The sequence below is a fragment of the Sinocyclocheilus rhinocerous genome, unplaced genomic scaffold (genome assembly GCF_001515625.1).
Source record: "Sinocyclocheilus rhinocerous isolate Xijiao unplaced genomic scaffold, SAMN03320098_v1.1 scaffold28, whole genome shotgun sequence".
In the NCBI taxonomy this organism is placed as follows: domain Eukaryota; kingdom Metazoa; phylum Chordata; class Actinopteri; order Cypriniformes; family Cyprinidae; genus Sinocyclocheilus; species Sinocyclocheilus rhinocerous.
This window is the reverse complement of record NW_015652416.1, coordinates 668,254-687,612: the sequence shown is the minus strand read 5'-3', so window position 1 is coordinate 687,612 and position 19,359 is coordinate 668,254. Positions and strand designations below refer to the sequence as shown.

At 36.5% G+C, this 19,359-nt stretch overlaps 1 protein-coding gene across 1 annotated transcript in view; it reads left to right on the top strand.

Annotated features, from left to right (window-relative positions):
- LOC107714916 (pleckstrin homology domain-containing family G member 5-like) overlaps positions 1 to 19,359 on the top strand; it is a 77,476-nt gene that overhangs the window by 53,701 nt on the left and 4,416 nt on the right. The window contains exons 9-19 of the mRNA XM_016520914.1: positions 11,073 to 11,276; positions 14,610 to 14,780; positions 14,981 to 15,076; positions 15,219 to 15,419; positions 17,159 to 17,269; positions 17,436 to 17,585; positions 17,680 to 17,817; positions 18,038 to 18,157; positions 18,585 to 18,717; positions 18,839 to 18,954; positions 19,085 to 19,233. Coding sequence (XP_016376400.1) covers positions 11,073 to 11,276; positions 14,610 to 14,780; positions 14,981 to 15,076; positions 15,219 to 15,419; positions 17,159 to 17,269; positions 17,436 to 17,585; positions 17,680 to 17,817; positions 18,038 to 18,157; positions 18,585 to 18,717; positions 18,839 to 18,954; positions 19,085 to 19,233 — 1,589 coding nt within the window. The remainder of the gene's footprint in view (positions 1 to 11,072; positions 11,277 to 14,609; positions 14,781 to 14,980; positions 15,077 to 15,218; positions 15,420 to 17,158; positions 17,270 to 17,435; positions 17,586 to 17,679; positions 17,818 to 18,037; positions 18,158 to 18,584; positions 18,718 to 18,838; positions 18,955 to 19,084; positions 19,234 to 19,359) is intronic.

The following is a 19,359-nucleotide window of genomic DNA, read 5'->3' as shown; positions in this document are numbered from 1 at the left end:
ATTTTATTTTTTACACCAAGTCCTTATAGCATTTTTTTAGCCCTTATTTAGTTTTACCAATACCATTTTCCATCCCTTTAAAAGTCAACAGGCTCCTTTTTTGCCACTTTGAGACTTCTATACATAAATGATCTCTGTTATGACTGGCTAATCTATTTGTGTGTAAAATAAGCATGTTTGCTGACCTTGTTGGCTCTAAATTCATGCGTCCCTCTCTTTCTTGATTTCTTAACACCTCAGTCCCACTTCAACTTCCTTTTAAGGTGCCAGCTTGGTGTATCTTAAGCATAACACATGACCTCATACAGGAAGCTTACTGAGTGCATCCTCCGCCACATATGGCCCTCTGACCCTCTGAATGATGCTGGCGATTGTTTGGTTTTTAGCTCTTTTCTGTAGAAGTGACTGGTGACTCTTTCAACATCATGGGGTTGGATTTCCCCAGCTGCACCGTGATACTCAGTAAAGCTGGATTCATGGAAAGACAAGCCTGAACGTACTCCTGTGTGCGTGTACAAACATATCCATGCAGGCCTCGGAGATGAGTGCAGACTGTAGGATTGAAGGCAGAGGCCTGTCGATGCACCTCGTGGGTTTTTACTGTGATTTGAAGTTGAATCGTCAGGCTTAGTAATAAAAACTTGAGAACAGAGCTTTCAGGTCTAGGCTGTGTCATCCCATCAGGCTTTGCTTGGCGTTGTGTGGATGTAGGTTACGTAACGGCATAAAACAAGTCTACACGTGTTGGACGAGTAGGTATTATGCATCAGACCCGGGTTTGTTTTTCTAGTTCTTCTGTAACACTGGTCTTTTGGAAAAAACGCAGAATCTTACTAATCAGACCTGGGATTAGATTTACACTTTATTTTTTAAATTTGTGATAAAAGGTTCATTTGCAATCCAAAAAGGAAAATTCTCTGCTGAGGTTTTGTAGTAATTACGGTTTCTTCTTTGGAGAAGGAATAAAAACTCAGGAAAGATGCTGTACGTCAAATTATGCAGCTTGTTTAGAAAAGGTGTGCAATTTTTTCCATCGATTTTAATACAAAGAATGGCTGTTATTTCTGTTTCTGCTTTCACAGACGTCAATACTGGTGTCGTTTAAGGCTAGTGGTTTTGGATTCACACATTTGTTTGATAATGAGCAGCATGAGTTTGCATCGTGGTATCAATTTCCAAATTTGTAAGGTCCACCACCCCCTTGTTTTCCAGCAGGGCATTCCTTATCACTCCGTTACGCAATTCCCGTTTTAGTTTTTCATTATATGCAAATAGCACGATGTAACGCAAATGTTTCACAAAAAAATATTATTTTACATTTCATGTATCAACTTTTTATCATTAAATTTGACTTGATCAAGAAACATTCTGATAGATTTAAGTAATTTGTTATTTAAAAAATAATAAATGAATTAAATGGCCATCAAGGTTGTGAAAAAAAGTATTACATTTTTTTATAATAATAATAATAATGTTTATTTATTTACAAAATATTATATTTTAGTTCTGTCAAGATTGTAGTAAAATATTTTTGGTCAAAACACAGCAAAGAATTGTAAAGAATTTACAAGTTTTGGTCGGTAAGATTTTTTTAAAAATGTTTTTTAAAGAAGACTGTTATGCTCACCAAGTCTGCATTTATTTAATACAGTAAAAACATTAATATTGTGAAATATTTTTTACAATTTAAAAGAACTGTAACATAAGTCTTTGTCTCTTTTAATCAATTTAATGTGTCCTTGCAGAATTAGACAGACAGACAGACAGATAGATAGATAGATAGATAGATAGACAGACATACACAGATTGATAGATAGATAGAGATAGACAGATAGATAGATAGATAGATAGATAGATAGATAGATAATATCATATGTTGTGATTGTTCTGACAGTAGCAGTGATCTATTGTCCTCCGACCTCCTCGTTTCCCGCTGATGGAATTCTCAGCTCATCTGCCAGCTATTCCGTTGGAATTTTTATGAGAGCTGCTGGGTTTTGTCTGTGAGCGCGTTTGACCTGTATGTGGTAACTCACCCACTGTGTCTTGCCCCCTCACCAAAGCCTGACCTTTAGAAAGGAACCCATCACCCCTGGGATTATTGGTGCGGTGGTGACACCAGGACTCCTCTTTGAGGTTTGATTGGCCAGATCCGCCCCGGTGGGGGAGTGACCTTTGAAGCGTGAGCGTTTGATGTAGCGCCGTGACTTTTACGCTCCCAGGAGCTGAAAGACGAGTGTCTCACGAAAGCAGGTTTTCAGGTGAAAGTCGTGTTTTTGCAGTTGCAACTTTGATCCGGCCCTTCTTTTGACATCAACTCTCCTAAATATGACGGCCCTCTAGTGGTTGTGTATAAATATGCATAAGCACAATGTGGTTGCCATTGGTGTTTAGTTTTAAATGCACGCTAAAATTCTGTTTCTTTAAGCATGTCCTGTTGCGTAAGATTCATCCCTCACCTCAGAGACCTCGACTTCAGGCCTCTCCTCTTCACCTTTAACTTCCGGCTCTGTTGCATTAGTCAAATAGCCTCAGACTGATAATGCTAGCTGGCATTTGGGCTGCACCATTCAGCCACACAGACACATAGTAGAGCGATCTCACCTGTCTAATGACCTGAGAGGTGTATTACACAACACTTCAGGTGATTAGATCAGAAGTTCCCGTGGCCCTCAGGGGCCCCCACTGCGCAGCGGCACAGAGAATGTGTCATTATGATGGATTTAGTCAATCTTGGTCATGTTGTGTATGCCAGACATCTCCAGCTACTAACTCTTTATCTATAATGTCTGAATGTCATTGCATTAGATGACAAACCAAGTGGCATCTGCACTCAAATGCTTCAGGATATTTTTTTCTGTTATTCAAAAAATAACTGTTTTTCAATTTAATAATTTAACTTCTAACAAACATATTTTTGCAAAATATGTAGTTTGAAAATGTGCTTGGTTTTTTGGTTTAAAATAAATGCCACTTGGTTTTATGTTTTATCTTATTTAACCCCCATAACATTTGGGGGAACTTTTTCCAGCAACTAGAAATTTTCCAGCTTCTATATATGCATATATACTACTACTACTACTACTTCTAATACTACTAATGATGATAATAATAATAATGAATTATTATAATAAATTGCAATAATAAATATATACAATAATATAAATAATAATAAAAAATATTATTATTATTAGTAGTAGTAGTGCTAATGAAATAATAAATCAAAAATGTAATTATTAATATAATTATTATTAATAATAATAATAATAATTGTTCTTGTTGTAGTGGTTTATAATTACATTTTTGGATATACTGATTTGTCTCCTATGAGATGCTAAATGGCTCAACCGGATTTGCGTTCGTTCGATCGTTTATTCATTGTTTGATTTATTTATTTAGCTGTTTCCAATGAGGCTTACTTTGTATTGTAACATACATATTGCATTATTTTCATTAGCTTGCAAAAGAATCAATAGCTATACAGAAGCTAGTATTTCAAAATGTTATCAAATTGGTGTGATTAATGTAAATATTTGGCCTTTAAGAAACATTTGTCTTCAGAGACCGCAGAGTTTTGTCAACAAAATGGCATCAAAAGCTGCCAGAGGAGTGTTAAATAAGGAAACGGTGTGTTTGATCAAATGTAACTTAGTCAGTGGAATATCAAAGGTCTGGATAAACTGCACAGCATCTGTCGGCTGCGACTAACTGCAGGAAATGAGCCTTTTCCTGTTCCTATTTGACCTCTGATAAGAGACTGGTTCAAAAGTGTATTAATATCACAGCGTAGAGGTAAGTGTCGGAGCAGACAGATTTAATCTGCATCGGTTTCCCTCTTTAAAGGAAAGGATCAAGTTGTTTGATATGTTAAGGTGTGTATAACTCTTGCAAGCTTTAGGAAAAAAATATAGCAGATTTGTGTTTCTCAATCTCTCTCATTAAGCAAGGGTCCAATGCAAACAGTAGTAATCATTTATTTACAGTACCTGGGATATCAACAAAGCACTCCTCTGTTAAGAGCTCTTGACGCAGCAAACCCCCACATGTGATTGATGCTCTTGTGAAGTTAACTCAATTACCATGCAATTAGTTTCTGACCATTAACACCCAGTGTTCGAAGACCATAGAACAAAGCACGACTTTTGCAAAAAATGGGTCTTATCTTCATGGGAAACTAGTGGGGTGAATTTAAAATGTTGTAAGATTTCTTAGCACACATTGTGTGGAAAGCATAAATCATAAATCACCTTAAAATTGAGAATTAGTAGTGTCTGTAATGTGAACTCTGAATGCTGCTATGTAATGGATTCGTTGTCTGTCAATACTGCTTTTTTATTTTTATACCCATGTCGACAAAACCACCCTTTTCTTGCAAAAATGATTTGGTGTTAATCGGTTACATAAAGGAAAATATTTTTACAAAAAGAAGCCAATTTTAGGATTATTTTATGACAGTTTATCTAGTTTTGCCTCAAAATGCTCATCATAATATCTAGACATTTTTCCTTTTAGCTGTTTTTAAATTAGCATAAAGGTTGCATGATCAGCAAATATTACCATTATAATATTAATGCATGAACCATATATATATATATATATATATATAATGTATTTATTTATTTATTTATTTATCTAGCAATCATACAGTTGTGCAACAAACAAATACTACAATGATTGCAGTACTTCACAATTTAAATCTTTGTTTAATTACAGAAATAAGTGCAATATTTTTAGTTATAGTAATTAGAAAATGCTTAATTGTGATGAAAATGTGCTGACAATCAAATGTAATTTCTTGACGTTGTGGTGAAACATGACCTATATTCGCTCACCTACTTACCTAATACTTCCGTACTGTAAGGAAGTGATCTTGTGAGTGTCTGCTGGGGGTCAGGGGTCAGCATCTAGTGTGTGATTGTTGTGTGCCGTGATGTGGAAACTGACTTTGGAGGAGATGGGAGGAGTAGATTGATGAAGTCACAAAGCAAAAGCTTAAAAACTACTCGCTGTCCTCCAGACCTTGAGCACATGTGGGGAATTTCTAGCTTGTCTCTTCATTTTTGCCTCTTCTCTGGATGTTGACTGCTGAAGTTTAGAGTAGGACGTGCACTTTAGTGTTTGAGAAGAGGTCATCCAGGCTGGATCATGGTACGTTTTGGGCGTCTGTCCTCATGGCACAGTTGGGATCTCCTCCACATGAATCCTGAAAGTCTGTCTGGTGAAGCGTCTCTCAAAAGTCCATCGCCAACAAAGTGCCAGGTAAAGCAATGCTGCACCATTTATGAGTTTTTTGCTCTCTAGCTTTTTGAGCATTCATGTTTTAATGAATTCTTCGTCAATTATTAAACTTCTCTATAGCATCATTTTGATTGCACACCACTGTATTTCTCATTGAGCAAATGTTTGTATTGAGTGGGAAGATGCTACGTATCTGTGTAATGGAAGCTGATTGTACACGTAATGGAAAGCCGTTAGCATCATTCCGCTAACTGATGACACAAGTTTAGGCCCCTGTGCTAGACACGGTTATCTCGTCAGACGATAAGGTCGTATCGTGGTTTTGATCACTGATTAATCGTCTGTCCTTAAGCTTCAATGGCTCTTTGTTCTGTCTCTGCTTTGACTAATTGAAATGGGTAACATTGTGGGTGTTGTTGGCCCTGAGACTAGTCCTGTGTTGACACTCAAGGTAAAGTTAGATGAAATGTGACCTGGCAGAATGGTGTTTGTCTAACATGTTTTTGTGGCGTAAGTGTTGGTCACTTAAACTGTTCTTCCACTTCCCTTTGTTTGTTTCATCATTATTCAAAGCTTGATCAAAAGCTGGTCTTATCTTCACCGCAGCTGTTCTTATCTTCACACTGGTTTATGTTCTTCAGCTGAACTTTGTTGTCTAGAGAAGGTTTAAGTAAAAAGGCAGCTACATGCATCAGTTCCCAGTGGTCAGTCTGTTGTTGACAGGAATCAGGGTCTCGGACAGGAAAGTTTAGGAATATGTTTTGGTAAGCAGTAATATTTTAACTAGGTTGAAGAGGAATTGATTTGAGTGCTGGTAAACTCAACCAGTGGTAAACTCCTCAGCTGACTGCTAAACATTGAATATGATTTAGGAGTTATTAAAGTTCATTCATAGCACTTAGAGGGTAAACATCTGTGCATCCAATGAGGGAATTTTATTTTATTTTATTTCTGTGCATCCATTGAGGGAAGTAAATATGATTTAATTAATTTTTTTAATGATATATATATATATATATATATATATATATATATATATACCGTATATGTACGTGTATATATATACCGTATATGTATGTGTATATATATATATATATATACCGTATGTGTATATATATATACTGTATATGTACGTGTATATATATACCGTATATGTATATGTACGTGTATATATATACATACCGTATATGTATATGTATATGTACGTGTATATATATATACCGTATATGTATATGTACGTGTATATATATATACCGTATATGTATGTGTATATATATTTATATGTAGTTTTTATTTTTTTATGTAGTTTACATTTTTAAGAAATTAATTTGTAGTTTAAGTCTTTTCCTGTTTTTAAATATTCCCTAAAATCATAAGGAACAAAGTGTGTAATTCAAATATTGAAGATTTCTTTAGTCAGCATTATAATAAAATGAATTTATTGCCTTTTTCTGGTCTTCGATTCATTAAAGACCAGTCCCGCCCTACATTTTGTCTCTCTGAATATCACTCTAGACATTACATTACTAAGGTAAATGGATTGTGAGCAGTTTATGTTGACTCTAAGGATTTATAGAACATTATATGTATTATCATTATAGAGTTATTATATATTACATTTATTATTATATATAATTTCAGTATACATCAGGTTATGCATACATGCCCTCTAATGAGTTATTAATGTGCTAAACCTGTAAGTCCAGGGCTGGGATTCATTTTTTAAGCAGCTCAGTTAAGGAGTATCATCCACTCATTTCATTAAAGATGATGAACTTGTTTATTTCATGTAAAAGTAGAGCTTACACGTCATTAGGTAGGCCATGGCTTGTTTGGATACATAATAATGATGCAGAAATTCAAGACTTGTTGCAGCACATACTATAGTCTGGGATTCCCCAAAGTTTCATATTGTAGAGATTATTTCCCTGTTACAGTAAGGAAGAATGGGATGCTTGGAAATCATTCAAGGTACAGGAATGCCATGCTGCTGTCACTTTCGTTTTATCGTTAATCCAGAGGATCATCAGAACCTCTCTCTTATGATGATAGACTAAATCATTAAATGGATTAAATGAATATACTCGCAGTAACAGTTTTGTAATGTAAAATATGATTTTAAGCTGTTTGTAATAGTCTTAAATGTACTTTTCTTAAATGTGTAATTGTTTTTTTTTTCTGCACACAAGGACCAAAGTAAATTATTTTTAGAAAACTTTGAAATGAAAAATATGTTGCCAAACCAAAGGTTGGCTGTTTTGAGGCACCAGGATGTGTTCCTGGGACCCTGCAAGCTATCTTCTTCTCCCCTCCCTCTTTACATGTGACCCTCTGTCTTTAAGCAGCCACACCTCTTTTTCCTGTCCCGCACAATGGGACAGGATCCTCCTAGTTGCCATGACGTTTGGGCTGTCCTATTCAGTAATGCAGGCAGACAGGCTCAGTTGGACAGCTTTACCTTTCATTGCAGGTTGAGAACCATTGGGAAACTAGAAAGGACCTCGTAGGGAGCCCTGATGCACCTCATATTTTTAGAAGGAACTTAAGGGGCGCTGAGTTACAAATAGTCATTTATTATTTTTGTATTATTTCAAGAACTCTTTTAACACCCATCCAGGAGTTGCAGGGTCTACAGAACTTGTCTATCTGTTGGTGTTTTTGTGAGCGTTTGAAGAGAGGAGATTGAGTGATCGTAGCAGCTGGCTCTAGCATGGGTCAGGCTCTGTGAACTCGGCTGAGAGATTACCATGGTCTACCTCTCATTTGACATGCCGCTCGCTTCCATGGTGAGTAGATCAGACGCTCTAGGAACCCTGTTCCGCTTCATAAATTAGTTGGCCATTCAGTCTGTCCACAGAGAATGAGAATTGCTGGTTACAGCTGATCAGAAAGTGGGTGTCATTGCATGAGTTTGAACAAATTTTTTAGCTTTTGGATAAATTATTTGCTTTACTGGTGCTCTGTAAAGTTTATCAAGAGTGTTGTTTGTAAGTGGAATCAAGTGGTGGAAGAAACCTAAATATTGATTTACCGATCCATGTAAATTATAGATGTGTGGCTTTCAACAGAAGGATTCCTTTTGATGTGGCATTTGTGTTACTCATTGATGTTTATACAGTACTTTCTTTGTTGGTTGTGTGTAATAAAATAAAAACCCATGATAAAATCATAAAACAGTCATAAAAATGGACAGTAACTTCTAATGTTGTGCCAATAGTCCATTTCTGTCTTGAATTTTCATCCCTAGTGCTGGTAGTGTGGTTATAACCAGCAGTCATATGTCCACTGTCCATCCTCCTCAAAGTAGGGACATTTCCTGACATCTGTGTCCTCATCCTTTCACCCCAGATTCCGCAAAAATCCCCTCATCAAAGCTCATCATCTGCCTGTCTCTCTGCCTCTGTTCTAAATTTAGCAAGGGGGGCATAGTGGCCAATCCGCCATTCTTTTATTTCCTCCATTGCAGGGATGTTCATTATTTGCCCTGCCAACAGAGAAAAGATTTTAAAGGAATCTTATAGAATTATAAATAGCCCATATAGATGCTTTGGAGGGTGTTACAGTACATGGCTTGGTAGTAAATTTAGTTGTTTGTGAAGCTCAGCAATGGTTTGAAAGGTAACTTAAGCCATATTTTTTATGTATATCATGTAAACATGTTAGCCATAATTCAATTAAGCAATAGCAAGTTTTATTAAAATTATATTGATAAGATTTAATAAGTTTTTTCCACATTAAGTTGATCAAAAGTGACAGTGAAGACATTTATAATGTTAAATATTTCTATTTCAAATAAATGGTGATCTTTGGACTTTATCCATCAAAGAATCCTGAAAAAAGTGTTTGTTTTTTCACAAATATTAAACAGCACAACCTTTTCAACATAAATAATGATTGTTTCTTAAGTAGTCAACCAGCATATCAGAATGATTTCTGAAGGATCATGTGACACCGAGGACTAGAGTAATGATGCTGAAATTTTAGCTTTGCATCACAGAAATAAATAAAATTTTAAAATATATTAATATAGAAAGCAGTTATTTTAAATAGTAATCATTTTTCACAACATTCCTGTTTTACTGTATTTTTTACCGCACAGAAATAAATTACATTTTAAAATATATTAATATAGAAAGCAGTTATTTTAAATAGTAATCATTTTTCACAACATTCCTGTTTTACTGTATTTTTTACCAAATATATGCAGCACTGGTAAGCATATGAGGCTTCTTTCAAAAACATTTAGAAAAGTCTTAACATATAGTAATATATACTTTATTAGAAATGCATTTAATTGTATGAAACACCTGCACAAGTCTCTGAAGTGTTCAAATCAAATACTTCTGTTATTTTGGCAGGTATCAGTTTCACTCGTGTTTGTTTAGGGAATTCCATTGTTTTGTCTTCAGACCTTTCATGTTTTTTGTGCATTCCCCAAAAATGTCGTAGCAGTCTCTTGAATTTGCAGGAGTTGTTAGTGGGTAACGGCACTCAGGGCAATGGAATTCCCTGCACCCTGGCGAAGGGTCAACAAGCCCGTCTGCCTCCCGCTCAGCAAGATTACTACTTCCTTAGATACTATACAGCCGTTTGTTTTTTTTTAACTCGCTGCAGCTCGTAAGAGGGAGTGTGTCTAAGTAGAAAGATGTTGCAATGCTCTCTAGCAGAACAATTGCTTATGAAACAATAGCTGTCTTGATCTTTCTGAGCAGGGTTGCTGACCTTCTTGACTTTGGTATGATGTAAAGGGGAAATTGTAACATTTAGCAGGATGTTATTGTTTAGAAAAATCGGTATGAATCATAATGCATTACTGTTTCTGTTAATGTCATCTCTTTGCGGGAGCCCTGATTTTTCAAGCTAGGGTTGGGCGATATGTCATTTTAAATGCTAAAATGGTAATATTCATGAATAATTTGTGATGAAGAAGTCTGATTTAAGAGCAAAGAAAAAACTCACTACAGTCAACTAATTCTAGTTAAATTATTATTTTTTCAATTATTCAGTATTTTCCTGTCTGTATATGTGTGTATATAAATAGATCATTTATTCATATTTATATTGTAATTAAAGCTTAAAAAGTAAAAAAAACAGGAAATATCTAAACAGAAAATAAACATACATATGTATGTATTTATTTGATTATACATTTATTTAAATAAATATATTTATGTATTTATATGATAAAGCTGAAGTAGTTGAAAAATCTAATCAGAAAATATACAGTTTTCTATGTTTAGGTAATTAGTTCAGTTAATAGTTTGTTATTCATATATAATTTAAATTTTTTTATATTTAAATATAATAATGATGTTATTAGGTCAGATTGAGTTAGACCTATCGGACTGTGCCATCTAGAGTTTCATGCCAGAACTCTGTATTTAAACCTAAAACATAAAAAAAAAAACTCAAACAGAAAAGAGATTGTATGATGTGAAATTAGAAATGTTTACTATTCTGCACTATTTCTAGGTCAGGTTTTAACTTTAAAAAATATTGTGATTACAAATGTGTGCCAACCCTTATTTCCAATTTATTTTGTTTTGTAGTTGTGGTTTGTTATCTTTAGAAGAATGCTGGTACATTTACATTATTTACTTCCACCCCACCTGTCTCTCTCAATCTTTTTCTAAATCTCTTGTTTACCTCTCTCACCTCCCCCCCCTCATTCTGTAGGGTATTGTTACTGATAACGGTCTCTCGCCTATCTCTCGGTCTGTTGTCCTTGACATACTGGTTGATATCCTTCTCACAAACCTCTATCTTTCCGCTTTTGTAAACATTTTGTTATTCCCACCTAGGTCTTATAATTTTCCATCTCTTCCTCCTCACAGGGTCAGGCCCGTCGGCGGAAGAACATGACGGAGTTTCTGGGCGATGCCAACATCCCGTCCCCGGACACTCTGGCCATGTTAGGCGGGTCTTTACCAAGCGTGCCTCCAGGAGGTTCGCTGCCCGGTGTGGCCGCCGGACCAGACAACTGGAAGAACCGTGCCACCAATCGGATCAGCGTGTTCTTCGGCGCTGGGTCTGGAAAGGTAAACCTTATCTCGCTCATCTTGAAAACCTCAGGAAGTTTATGGAAAGCAGGATGTGATGGTGCAACTTTCCATGGTGTGATTTCCAGTAAAACGATCTCATGTAAAGATGAGCCAAAGAAACCGAAACTCAAACTGGGAGCTGTGGAAATATGTTTATAGTAGGTTGCGCCATAATCTAGTTTCAAATAAACTTGGAATTGTATGTTACGGTTTATGAAAATGTACTCACCCGCCATCCAAGATGTAGATGAGTTTGTTTCTTCATCAGAACAGATTTGTAGAAATTCAGCTTTACATCATTTGCACACCATTGGATCTTCTGCAGTGAATGGGTGCCGTCGGAATGAGAGTTCAAAAAGCTGATAAAAACATCACAATAATCCACAAGTAATTCACACGACTCCAATCCATCAGTTAACGTCTTGTGACGTGAAAAGCTGTGTGCTTGTACAGTAACAAACAAATCCATCAAGATATTTTTAACTTCAAATTGTGGCTTTCATCTGAAATACAAGTCCACCGTCCATAGTATTGTTTTCTCCAGTGAAAAGTGTTTTTGTCTCAATCAGGAGAGAAATATGCACAGATCAAGCACCATTTATAACCAAAAGTAGCTCTAAACAAATATGTTGGTGGATTTCATTGTGAGAGGACAACAGAAGGTGGGATTTTGTACTGGAGGAAGCGTTATTATGAATTACTGACTCATATTTTGGCCAGAAGTGACGATTTAAAGTTAAAATGCCTTACAAACATATAGCTTTTCACTTCACAAGATGTTAATTGATGGACTGGAGTGGTGTGGGTTACTTGTGGATTATTGTGATGTTTTTATCAGCTGTTTGGACTCTCATTCTGACGGCACCCATTCACTCCAGAGGATCCATTGGTGAGCAAGTGATGTAATGCTAAATTTCTCCACATCTGTTCCAAAGAAGAAAAAAACTAAATCTATATCTTGGATGGCCTGAGGGTGAGTCAATTTTGAGCAAATTATCATTTTTGGATGAATTATTCCTTAAATAGGTGACTAAAGCGATACAACAAACAAAATCCCATGAGCCTCAAAAAAAATAAAAACTCCCTCTTGGAAAGTTTCGGCCTGCATTTACACCAGATGCATGACTAATAGAGACGGTAGCTGTCACTGTCATTTCACGCTTCCATCCCTTTCACATTCAGCCATGAAACCCCCAAACAAGACAGACAGGGGGTGTTCTTGTGTCCCACTGGGACTCTTTTTCACAAAAGAAGGGTTAACCAGGGCCAAACCACCATCTCCAGCGGCCACTACAGGCAGCCTATAGTCCATCTGTGTCTGGCCTCTATTGTTTGGAAGCACTCAATGCTAAATACTCGTTGTCATAAGTACACCGGCCATCCCATTACAGGACAATGGCCCCAGTGGCTCACGGGCTGTCAGAGAGGGTCACTGACATGAATGGATGGGCTTTAATTGTGAGGTTAAAGAGAAGGTGGCGTTTAGTGAAAGGGGTGTTTGTTAGGTGTCATAAACCCTGTCGGGGGTGTTTTGTTGGAACAGACAGGCAGCGCCTCAGTTGTCTGCCAGTTTTTGGTGGTCTGCTGATGTGAATTGTGCTGTGATTTTGATAAATTGCAAACTTTGTTAATGTTAGGGACTCTTTACAGTTGTTTTGTTGATTTAAAATAGTTCTGTCATTAACAAAAACTATAATGGCAGTTTGGGAATAATTACCATGGTGATACTATGATTTTTGGACATGTGCCATGGTAATACCTTGGTGTTCTTTGAAATATCTTCTAATATTATGAATTTGGTAATTATTTAGTACACTACCATTAAAAAATTTGAAGGCGGTAAGATTTTTAAATGTTTTTGAAAGAAATCTCTTATGCTCACCAAGGCTGCATTTATTTGATCAAAAATCTGAAAATAAACTAGGCGTTTAGTGAAAGGGGTGTTTGTTAGGTGTCATAAACCCTGTCGGGGGTGTTTTGTTGGAACAGACAGGCAGCGCCTCAGTTGTCTGCCAGTTTTTGGTGGTCTGCTGATGTGAATTGTGCTGTGATTTTGATAAATTGCAAACTTTGTTAATGTTAGGGACTCTTTACAGTTGTTTTGTTGATTTAAAATAGTTCTGTCATTAACAAAAACTATAATGGCAGTTTGGGAATAATTACCATGGTGATACTATGATTTTTGGACATGTGCCATGGTAATACCTTGGTATTCTTTGAAATATCTTCTAATATTATGAATTTGGTAATTATTTAGTACACTACCATTAAAAAATTTGAAGGCGGTAAGATTTTTAAATGTTTTTGAAAGAAATCTCTTATGCTCACCAAGGCTGCATTTATTTGATCAAAAATCTGAAAATAAACTAACATTGTGAAATATTAATACGACTTAAAATAAATGTTTTAATATGTTTTAAAATGTAATTTATTCCTGTGATAAAACACAGAGCCATTACTCTAGTCTTCAGAAACCATTCTAAAATGCTGAATTAATTCTGGATTCTGTGATGAATAAAAAGTTATTTGAAATATGGGTATCATTGTCTTTACTGCTACTTTTGATCAATTTAATGAATTCTTGCTGAATATAAATGTTAATCTCTTAAAAAAGAAAATTAAATTTCTTAAAGGGGTCATATGATGTTGCTAAAAAGAACATTATTTTTTGCATCTTTCCCAAAAAGACTCATGGCTGTATTAGATCAAGAGGGTGCTTCTACTAAATACTGAGCAGAGGGTCTGAATACTTAGGACCATGTTATATTTCAGTTTTTCTTTTTTAATAAATTTGCAAAAATGTCAACAATTCTGTGTTTTTCTGTCAATATGGGGTGCTGTGTGTACATTAATGAGGGAAAAAAATTAACTTAAATGATTTTAGCAAATGGCTGCAATATAACAAAGAGTGAAAAATTTAAGGGGGTCTGAATACTTTCCGTACCCACTGTATATAAAGTACATGTTAATAAAGTATAATTTATTTTAAATGGAAAGGGGTAATGTTTTAAAGATGGACTTTATACTGTTATTTTATTATACAGTATTTCTTTTATTTATTTGTTTTAAAGTCAATGTGGATCCTAGAGCAGGGGTGTCAAACTCAGTTCCTGGAGGGCCGCAGGCCTGCTGAGTTTAGTTCCAACCCTGCTCCAACACACATACCAATCTAGTTTTCAAATAAGCCTGAAGGACCTGATTAGCTGGATCAGGTGTGTTTAATTAGGGTTGGAGCTAAACTCTGCAGGGCTGTGGCCCTCCAGGAATTGAGTTTGACACCCCTGTCCTAGAGGATCTACATTTTCTCTATTTGCTTTATGTCTGTGTTAGGAGGTGGACCGCGTGGAGCTGCTTCATACTAAGCTGCAGGCATACACACAGTTCGGTCTGCCCAAGGTTCCTTCTCAGCTCGCCTTCCACCAGGATTCCTGGGAGGAGGAAGAGGAGGAGCCGAACTTGACACTCGAGGACAGCTGGAGGCAACTGCTGGAGGACCCCGAGGTACCGACACACTGACTGATCTTCTGTCCTGAGACATAATCCCATGGGACGATATATAACCATTTCCATCTATTGATCATTGGAGCAAACACATGTACACATAACCAATTACCCTCAGTTGACCCATTAAGCAATTGTGTTTTGCATCCCAGAGTCACTGAGGAAGGATATTTATCGGAGTATTTTCTGCTTTTTTTCAGAGTCTAAGTCGACGTCAGTTTCAACAGCAAGAGGCGATATGGGAACTGATCCAAACTGAGGCTACATACATCAAGAAACTCAGGGTCATCACTGATGTAAGTCGCTTCAGCCATTTAAATTTCTCTTTATCAGAACATTTTTCTGTTTCAGAAGATTCAAAGACGTATTAAATTAAAGTTGCTCTTTCTAAATAACTGTCCCTAATGAAACTGGATGCTGATTGTGTTGTTTGTGCAGCTGTTTCTGTGCGGCCTGCTGAATCTTCAGGACAACAGTCTCCTGCTCGAGGTGGAGCCCGCTCGACTCTTCAGCAACATCCACGACATTGTGCATCTGCACTCCACGCTGTGGGTTCAAGTCATGTTTCCGGTGCTGGAGAAAGCGCGAAGCACGCAGAGCTTGATTGACCCCGCGGACCTGGAGCAAGGGTTCAGTACGGTGAGTTTCACATAAGTAAATCAGCAGACTTCACATGTTCTTCTTCTAGGGATTGAATGGTTTGCGGTTTGCGCTGGGACCGCGGTTTAACTTTAATCTGACAACGCATCTGTAATATGGTTTGCTATAAATAACACATAAAACAAACAGGGTTCGGCTAATATATGTTTCTGTTCATGGATGCGCATTCTGGCTTCCCAATACATTACAACAACAACAAAAAGAAAACGTGGACAAACCATTCACTCTTGTTCAATACGAATGCCGCATGCTGGAATATGAGCATTTATTCCGTCATCACCCGGGTGCTGATAGCACGCGCGCACAGGTGAGACCTGAACAGCACACGCTGATATCTGTATTTAAGCTAAACTCATTTAAGCTTTGCCAGTTTAAACATTTAAGATCCAGAAGACGCGAGCTTGCGCGCGCAATGAGAAGATTTGTGCGTGCGCTCATCTGAAGCGCGCAAACCCGTGTCTCAGAACATGCGCAAATATTAAGCTCTCTCTGAAGTATTGTTTAAATGAACAAATTCACACAAAAATTGTCAAAATGCCCATCATATTAATCAAACAGCAACAACAAAGAAATCACTCACTGCTCTTGATTGAATAGCTTTTGTAACTTTAATAAAGATTAATCTTTAATTTATAGAGTCAAATATGCAATGCTGTTTTACATTTCATTTCTTTATTCAATTTCTGTATCTAAAAACTAATGTTAGACCTACCTAAAAAAAACTGAAAATCACTGTTTATTTTATTTGTATCTTTACTATATTGTATTTATTTGTGCTGTTGCTTGTAGTTAGATAGATTATTGTTATTTTCTTTATTTTTATTTGACAGTATAGTTTTTGCCTAAACATAGCACATACCGAACCATACCGAAACCGTGACTCTAAAACCGGGATACAAACCGAACCGTAAGTTGAACCGTTCCACCCCTATCTTCTGTATTTTTGTCTTGTCTTCCATTACAAATATCTAAACATCAAATCAAGATACATTAAAATACAGAGTCTTTCTTTCTGAAAAATGTATTAACTTTATGCTTACAAGAAACGTACATTAAGGGAAAACAAGTTTATTTTTCTTAAACCATTGGCAGATGTTTATTCTTTCTTTTAAAGCATAAAGTCACTTAATTTGGATATATTTTTCAGAAATATTTTTCAATTACTTGAGAAGCAAAATGACAAGATAAGTCTTGTGTTCTGAAAAAAAGTATCAAAATTAAGTGACTTCATGCTTAAAAAAATACCTGGCAGTGGGGTAAGAAAAAAAACTTTAAAGGGAAAGCAAGTTTATTTTTTAACCTATTGTAGACATTTTTATTGTATTTTTTTAAGCATAAAGTCATTTAATTTGGCTAAATTTTAAACACTGGTCAATGGGGTAAGAATTTTTTTTTTGCTTCTCAATTATATTTTGATTTAAGAATGTTCTCTATCATCTATCTATCTATCTATCTATCTATCTGGAATGCATATTTGTCATATTTGTGTACAAACATATGATAAACATCTTCAAAACAGTAGTTTCACATACATTACAATGCATAATGTCACAAAAATATCTGCTGAAATTTGCGTCAACATCTGCACATGACCAAATGTTTTCAAACACTTTGGATAGACGTATAGTTTAGATAAGTAAGTGGAATAGATGCAGGCTGGTTGTAAAGCTGTTTATCTTCTGGTCGAGAGGTTAAAAGTGTCTTGTTTGTGTGGATAGTTTGCATCCAGGTTCCAGCCGTATATGCGGTACTGTATGGAGGAGGAGAGCTGTATGGAATACATGCGTTCACTGCTGAGAGACAACGAAATCTTCAAGATCTACATCACGGTGAGGAGTTTGCTACTGAACAGATAATATAGTAAACAAGTAGTAAAACCGTACAAAACAGCAAAATAAAGTGTAAAACAAAGCAAATAAAATGTAAAAATTCACTTTTTTTTCTCCCTTTTGATTGAAATGTAGTTTTTAATCGTTGAATCTTTTATCATAACAGTGGGCAGAAACGAATAAACAGTGTAACCGTCTGAAGCTAGCGGACATGCTAGCCAAACCGCACCAGAGACTAACCAAGTACCCTCTGCTCCTGAAGACCATCCTGAAGAAAACTGACGACCAAACCTCCAAAGAAGCGCTCAACAACATGGTTAGACACTTCGCAGGCTAGAACTCACAGAGGCCCAGTTATCATTTTTCAGTGTGTTCATCAAATGTGCTTAAATGTTTGTATATGTTTACAGGTGGCGTGTGTGGAGAGCTTCATTAACAGTGTAGACTCTCAGATGCGTCAGAAACAGGAGCAGCAGAAACTGGCCGCCATTTCGGCTCGAGTGGAGTCGTACGAGGCTGTGGAGGGAGCTAGTGAGGAGGTGGAGAGGGTAAGAACTGCGTACAGTACAAATAATCCATTATCTAGCCTCAGAATAAAAAAAAAAGACATATCATTGCAGTACAGTATAATGGACTTCATAGAAATGCATTGTCTTGTTGTCATTTCTTGTAGAAAATTTGGATTTGGTTTAAGCAGGCTATGATTTATGTGGCAGGCAGTTCATTTGTGTTGTTTAACTCTTCAGTCTTCTTGCTGTATGTCTACAGGCTCTAAAGGAGTTCAACCGAATTGACCTGACGGCACCGATGATTGACACTTCACCAGAAGCGACCAGGCAGCTGCACCTGGAGGGGGCGCTCCGCATGAAAGAGGGCAAAGACAGCAGGGTTAGTTAGAAACATTAGCAATGTAGTTGTTTTAAAATCTTTAATGGTAGCCACTGTCCTTAAAGGGATAGTCCACCCAAAAATGAAATTCCAAACCTGTGAGACTGACTTTCTTCAGTGGTAGACAATAGAAGATATTTTTGAAGAATGTTGGTAGCTAAACCATCTCGGTTCCCATTGACTTCTATTGTAAGGAGAAAAAAATCATTGCAAGTCAATGGTAGTGGTTGTCAACATTCTTCAAAATGTCTTCTTTCGTGTTCAGCAGAAGAAACGAGTGAATACAGGTTTTAAATGATGTGAGTAAATGACAGGATTTTTAGTTTTGGGTGAAATGTCCTAGATATAAGATTCCTCAAAGCTTTAATACTGCTTGTGAGTATTGTAGTTTGTCATGTTTTACATATATCTGTTTTTTCTTGTGTAGATGGATGTTTACTGCTTCCTTTTCACTGATCTGCTGCTGATCACTAAACCAGTGAAGCGTTTAGAGAAGGTGAAAGTGATCCGACAGCCTCTCCTCCTGCATAATGTGGTGTGCAGAGAACTCAAAGACACAGGTGAGGGTTAAACTTTTAACCACGCTATACATTTAATATGACAAAGGAGGTGAACCAAATAGTGTATGATTGTATTGTGAAATAATACTAGTTCTGATTTTCTTTACTTTTCTTGTCTTAGGCTCGTTTGTCCTCGTCTACCTCAATGAGTTCAAGAGCGCTGTGGCTGCCTACTCTTTCCAGGCCAACAGCGCCACCCAGGGGCGAAGTTGGACTGATGCAATTTGCAATGTCCAGGTAAAAATCATACTGGCCCATTATTACCAATAATGATCTCTGTTTGACATTTCTGATATTATAAATGATTTGAAGTGTTCTCTCAGTAGAGATAGTTGGCTGATTTAGCTAACTTGTAAATGCATTTTAGAATCAGCTGCAGCGGTTGCGGTCAGAAGAAGCTCGCAGACAGAAGGCTTGTCTGAAGAAAAGACTACAAGAAGATCAGGAGGAAGATGAGGACAGCTGTAACTCCACGGCTAGTTCACCTCAATTTAGACACAAAGATCAGAGCAACAGGTATTTTATTTTATTTTATTTTAAGGATATTTAAAATTTAATTAATTTTATATTTTATGGCCTTTATTATATTATATTATATTATATTATTATACATTTAAAATGATTCTGTAAACCTGCTTTGGA